Source organism: Drosophila nasuta, chromosome 2R (genome assembly GCF_023558535.2).
Source record: "Drosophila nasuta strain 15112-1781.00 chromosome 2R, ASM2355853v1, whole genome shotgun sequence".
Classification (NCBI taxonomy): domain Eukaryota; kingdom Metazoa; phylum Arthropoda; class Insecta; order Diptera; family Drosophilidae; genus Drosophila; species Drosophila nasuta.
In genome coordinates, this window is record NC_083456.1 from 3,832,395 (window position 1) to 3,838,394 (window position 6,000).

At 40.6% G+C, this 6,000-nt stretch overlaps 1 protein-coding gene across 1 annotated transcript; it reads left to right on the top strand.

The window, feature by feature from the left end:
• Positions 1-151: 151 nt before the first annotated feature.
• Positions 152-1,712, top strand: LOC132786962 (uncharacterized). Its single transcript, XM_060793769.1, has 2 exons — positions 152-275; positions 335-1,712. The coding sequence occupies exons 1-2, from the start codon at positions 269-271 to the stop codon at positions 1,600-1,602; spliced, it is 1,275 nt and encodes a 424-aa protein (XP_060649752.1). The 5' UTR covers positions 152-268; the 3' UTR covers positions 1,603-1,712.
• Positions 1,713-6,000: the final 4,288 nt, after the last annotated feature.

Below are 6,000 nucleotides of genomic sequence, written 5' to 3' on the forward strand. Positions count from 1 at the left end.
TTCATCAGTTTTCTCATTTATTAACACTCAAAAGAAAAAGTCTCAGCCGCCGATATTATACAAATTTCTTCGCTACCCTTAACTATCGTCCTCAAAATATCGATTAGCGAAACCGTAACGTGTCGAACTAAAAAAAAAAAATAAATAAATCGATAGGCGATAAAAATGATATTGCCCTCACTTGGAAAATACGCATGTCTGATTTGCGAAGCTTACCTTAAAGTTTAAAGATTTTATAGACTTCATAACAGGAACTGATTGTTTAATAATGTCGGGTATGTTTGTTATCATTGGCAGTAACACATGAATTTATTTACAAGAAAACATCAAATAGGAAAAGAAGCGCAGCAAACTTTTAAATCGTCAACAGAGACTGCACCGACTCCCAAGCAGATCTGGACGACATTGCGTTTCTGCTTGAGATACGCGGACGACGAGGCCAATATCTTCACTCGACTACTGAAAATATTAGAGGCAGCCGATATAGTCACAATCCTGTCTAAGATGCCCGAGAGTGAGCTTAGGAGGCTGGTGTTGATGATTGCTAACCGATTGCCAAAAATTCGACTGCATTTGAGCGACGTTGTCAAGTTTAAGTCCCTATGTGAGGAGAGGGACGTCCCCGCATTGCCGCTGATCCGAACCTGCGACTTGGCACCACCAAAGTCAGCGCCGAATGACGGCGACTTATCTGGGCAATTCTTGTTTCTAGGTGCGCTGCTGCCTCACTTGGAAGTATTGAATATTCGGGCAGCCATTTCGATTCCTTTTCCCAACAACTTGCAGCACTTGCACACTTTGTTCGTCCATCAAAGTATATACGACAATATGTTCAAGGACATCTGCGAGAAGTGTCCTCTGCTCCAGCAGTTGTACCTGCGAAACGAGACACATCCGGAGGTGGCATTGGACATGGCTTGCGTTGTGAAGCTGGAGCAGCTACGTCGCCTACAGCTGCCGATTATGGTGAAGACACCTGCGGCCATTGGACAACTGCAACACTTGACGAATCTAACGCTGCACCACCAACAGCTCTGGCCTGATGTGGACTGGATGCTCATTGTGAGGGAAATAATATATGCCAAGCGCTACGAGTTGCGGCGCATGAGTTGCGATGGAACTTGGCTACCCAGACCATTGGATCTATCATTGCTCCAGCTGCACAAGTGTTGGGCACTGAAGGAGCTTTTGCTGAGCAACTGCAAGCTGGCAGCTCCCAGTGATCGACACTTCCTGCCCCTTTGTTGTGAACGCTTCTGCTTGCGGGATTGTACTCTCAATAGACTTCACGTTTACTTGAGAGGCAGTTACCAACTGCATTCACTCGAGTTGTTCAAATGCCAGCTGGTTCCCAATGATGGTACATTATTCATGGCACTGTTGAATCAACGAAAGCGGATGCCAGCTCTGCATCCACTTCAGCTGCGCTTCAGTGGGTCGTCTTCATTGCGTTTAGAACTTATCAGATGGAATAAGGAAAAATCTCAGCTTTGGGACGAATGGTTGCAAGTTCAGGAAGTTGATGAAAATGAGATGATTGCAAAACCACAAGTGGCTACGATCAACATGACTTTTGGGAAAGCCACTTATTTATCCAACTGATCTTGGACTTTTAATGGAGTAGCTCTTAAAATTGTTGAACTCAAAGTGTATATACATACGCGGACGAGGCAGATGATCAGGATCTAAAAAAATAAAAAAAAAGTTAATAAATCGGACGTGTATAAATGTTTTTTTTTGTACACTTGTATGTTTTTAGTTTATGTTGAGATATAAATATTTTCTATGCATACCTCATACAATAAGCTATGAAAAGTTTTTAAAAATTGTTGGGAGAAGTAATGCTGTTAAATTTAAAGTGTGTTTTACACACAACCAATTTATTTACAAAAAAATAAACAAACAAATGTAATTTTCATAATCATTGATTGTGATTTGTAACGCCATTGCCAAAATATCAATGAGCGCAAATTGGTTTGCTGTTTAGTTGTCCAGCGCTGGGCGTGAAACACCATCCCTATCTAACTTGGCCCTACTCTTAAGCACACACACACTAAAGGACCCATACTCACAGGACACACCCCCTTGAGCCAAATAAGACAATCGAAATTCGATAATATTCAACAAAAGGGAGCGACAAGCCGAGCTGGAGGCAATGATTGGGTCAACAATGATGTCTGTCGTCAAAAAAAGGAGCGGAAATCCGTCCAAATAAACTGCACAAAGCTTGAGAGCTTTGAAATCCGATGACAGACTACAAAAATACGGCTATACCAAAAAGAGACCAACAAAAGCAAAAAAGAAAAAAATAAGAGAAAAATGGCAAAATGAAAATAAAAAACAATGAAAATGCCCCGAATGCATGCTAAATAGAGGATTTAGGTAAATGGATTTCTGGGCATTTTCGCATTTGCCAGGGGAAATTGAATATAAATTGCGAATTCGTAGTCTCTATCTCTCAGTGTGTGTGTGACCCTTTTGTCTTCTGTGATGAGTATGTGTGCATGTGTTAGTTTAATAGCAGCGACCAATGTTAATAGGCAAAGTTTGGGTAAAGATTTCATTTTATTATGTGGAAATTTATTAAAGCCCTTAGGCTAGAACGAAGGATTTTAATCGTTTTGCGTTTTTCTGTCATGGTTGCTGTTGTGGTTGTTGTTGTTGTTATTGCTTCTGCTTTTGCTGTGTTGGCATCATTTCCTTGCATCCTTGTACCCTGGAAATGGAATAATTGTATATTCTTGTTACTTACTTGTGCAGCTCTAGCCTCCATTTTTGTATTCTTGTAACATTTCTGACGTGTCTGGCTCTCCGGCTGCGGCTCCAGCTGCTGATGATGGCGATGATTTTGTTGGCTTTTCTCAAATGCTTTAAGTAAGTTTAATGGCTTCCTAAGCTCTTGCAGAAGGGCTGCAGAGTGAGGAAACAACGACAGCTACTTGCAACTGTCAAGTAAAAGAGTGTAAGCATAGTTACGCAGAAATCACGAATAGTTTCTCTAAAAATTTAAGCTTTCTATGCAAATACTTTAAAATGTAAATGCTTAGTGAAATATTTCGAATTTATTTTGTGGAAATCATTCAACTAAATAGTTTATTTTAAGAACAAAAATATCACAAGATGGTGATTAAAATTTTTCGAAAAATGTCGTTCAGCATATCGTTTAAGCTATTCCATATTGATTTCAAGCTAGTATCAGCTTTTGTTGTCCTCACCATTCATTTGCAACTGTGGGCATTACTCATCCTTAGGGGTATCACAATAGCAAAATAGTTTGAAAGTTGATTGTAGTGTTTGCTCACTCTGTGCCGCTGTGATGATAGCTACACTTACTGTGCAGCAAACGTTATAAGGCAGTGAAAGGGAGGAGGAAAGGCAGAGATAGAGAAAGAGAGATATTGAAGGAGAGTAAGAGTTGACACAGTTGAGAGTTTAGCAAGAACAATTTCAGATATTTTTCTTTTACTCACTTTACTTTTACGCTATGTTTAGTTGTTTTAGCTGCCGTTTTTGCTACTGGCTCTTCCTAGTTTCATTTCTCATTGCCTTTTTTATATTCGCTTTTGTAGTTTACTCGCTGTCGCTTTGGGTGTCTTCGCGACAGTTCCACGACCATGACAAACAACAAGGACAACAACATCTATGACCACGACCACGGCCACGCCCGTTAGCGTAGCGTTCCGCAGCTGCAGCTGCAGCTGGGCAACAATGTTGGTGACAGTTACCATTGGGAATTAGCGCGGTCTGTAATAAGGATCGTCATCGCCCCCATAATCATTGGCCTGTGTAAACCTGCACTTAGCGTGGTCATTTCGCTTGCAGTGCCTGGTCTAAAGGAACTGAACAGCTCTAAACTGAACGGGACTGGACTGGACCAGGGTCGAGATACGCCTGCATGCCATTTGCTGCAGTATACTTGTGGCATAGCCATGCTGACGTATTCTGCCACTAACTGGAGTACTTGGGCGCAAATGGTTGCGCGCTTTGTGCGGCTTCCGCCTCGTCAGCTAATACCCAAATGGATGTTTAGCGTAAGTCGTCGTCATTGTCGCCGCTGTACCATTGTTTTGGGCATCCGAGCCGCGTTGCTGTATTGTCATTTCCTCGCATCCTTTTTCCTTTAGCCGGCTTTGTGGGCCCAGATCCGGCTTCAGGTCTTTGTCCGTGTCTGCGTCTGTGTCCGTGTCTGCGACTATGTCTGTATCTCAGTCCGGCAACACAATTACGTTACTTGTTATTGTTGACGTACTTCAAACTGTTGTCACTGACGGAACGTGGAGTTGGAGTCAAAGTCGGATACTGAACCAAAGTGGGAGTTGTTGCTTATTTCTGCTTAAAACTTAATGACACTTTCAGTTAATTATCGCGGTGGATTTGCAAAATTAAGCGATTTGGGTATGCTCGGTAATTACGAGGGATTATGTGGCCACCTTTTTTCCTTCTTCCCTTCTTCTCGTTTCTCCCTTTGTTTTTGGAAGTCCGAAACGATTGGCTGGCTGGTTGTGGTTAACAAATCAGATTTGTGAATTATACAAAGTCCGTGAACTTGGGGAGGATTTAAAAATTGATTTAATCCTTATCAAATTGTTTATTTTGCTTTGAATTTGCAAATCTTGTTAATAAATTTCTCCTAATTGTGCAGACATTTTATTTACTTAGGGGAAATAAACGAAATTAAAAAATCTCCATTTTACGTAAAAGTATAAATAATTAGATGAGTTGTATTTTAAGGCACTATAATTTGCAAGTGGAATAATCAGTTGACTTTTATTAATATCGCACATTGATGCGGCTCCATTAGCCGTCCCTCTCTCACACACAACCGCCTTTGGAATGTTGCGGCGGAAGATTCTACTTAACGGAAATTTTCAATGATGCCTAGTCTAAATAGGGTGTTTCAAGTTAAATTCTGAAACGTCATCGATTCGTTAAAAGTAAAATCAATGTTCACATGAAAAAAAAATCGATAGTAGAGATTAACTTTCGTGTCTCAGAACTGAAATATAAAATCTAAGAAAACAAATGCCATCTTTTGCGCTGTAATTTATATAATGTTAATATTAAAAGGTAAACTAAAACAAGATGTGACATTTATCTATTTTAAAATCGGTTAACAATAACATAATTCATATTTATATATATAAATTGTAATTATTTTCTCACATGTTACAAGTATGTATGTTTAACATTAAGTTGCGGATGTTATCTCAGGCTGCCGTTGAAAGTACAGCCATAAAATGCAATTTAATTTCAAGTTTGCACATTAGACTTTAATTAATTTGCAATTTTGTAACATGCCGTAAAGTTGGCGTGTGAGGGAAACATTTTTGTATTAATATTAATGCATCTTCTTTGACCCGGTGCCTTTAACGTTTTACTTTTAGGTAAGAGGTGTCTGGATTGAGGCTGCGCCTGATAGTGCAACTCTGACTGCGACTGAGACTGAGACTGAGACTAACGTGAGCAAATAATTTGTGCGTTGAGTTAAGCGAAAAGCCCAAACGCAACCACATAGAAAGTTTTTAGACAACAGTTTTCAAAGTTTTACAAGTGCTGCAGGAAAAACAGCAAACGAAAACGCAGTGAGGCAATAGTGCGGGGCAGCAAGAGGTAAAGCAGCAGCAACGCCAAATGGCAACGCTACTCGTGGCAACGCCGCTGGAGCTGAGGTGCGGCTGCAACAGCGCCATCTTGTATTTGCCCACTTAAACATGGAGCGAGTTAAAATTTATAGGTATTTCGCCTAAAATCTCGCAAAGTATAAACCACTTAGGAGCGGTAAAGGTAAGGGGCGACTAGTAGTAAGAGAGGGGGCGGATAGGAAGAGTAAGAGCCGCGCAAACATTTTGGAATTTTGTCTTGAAAGGTACTAGCAATTCTTTTTTTTTGTGCTCTCCTGGTTGCTGTTGCACTTTCAACGCATAAATCAGCCATGAGCACCAACTGCCAAAGCTACTACCCCACGTCCCTTCATCTTTAGCCACTCGAGAATCTGTGTTT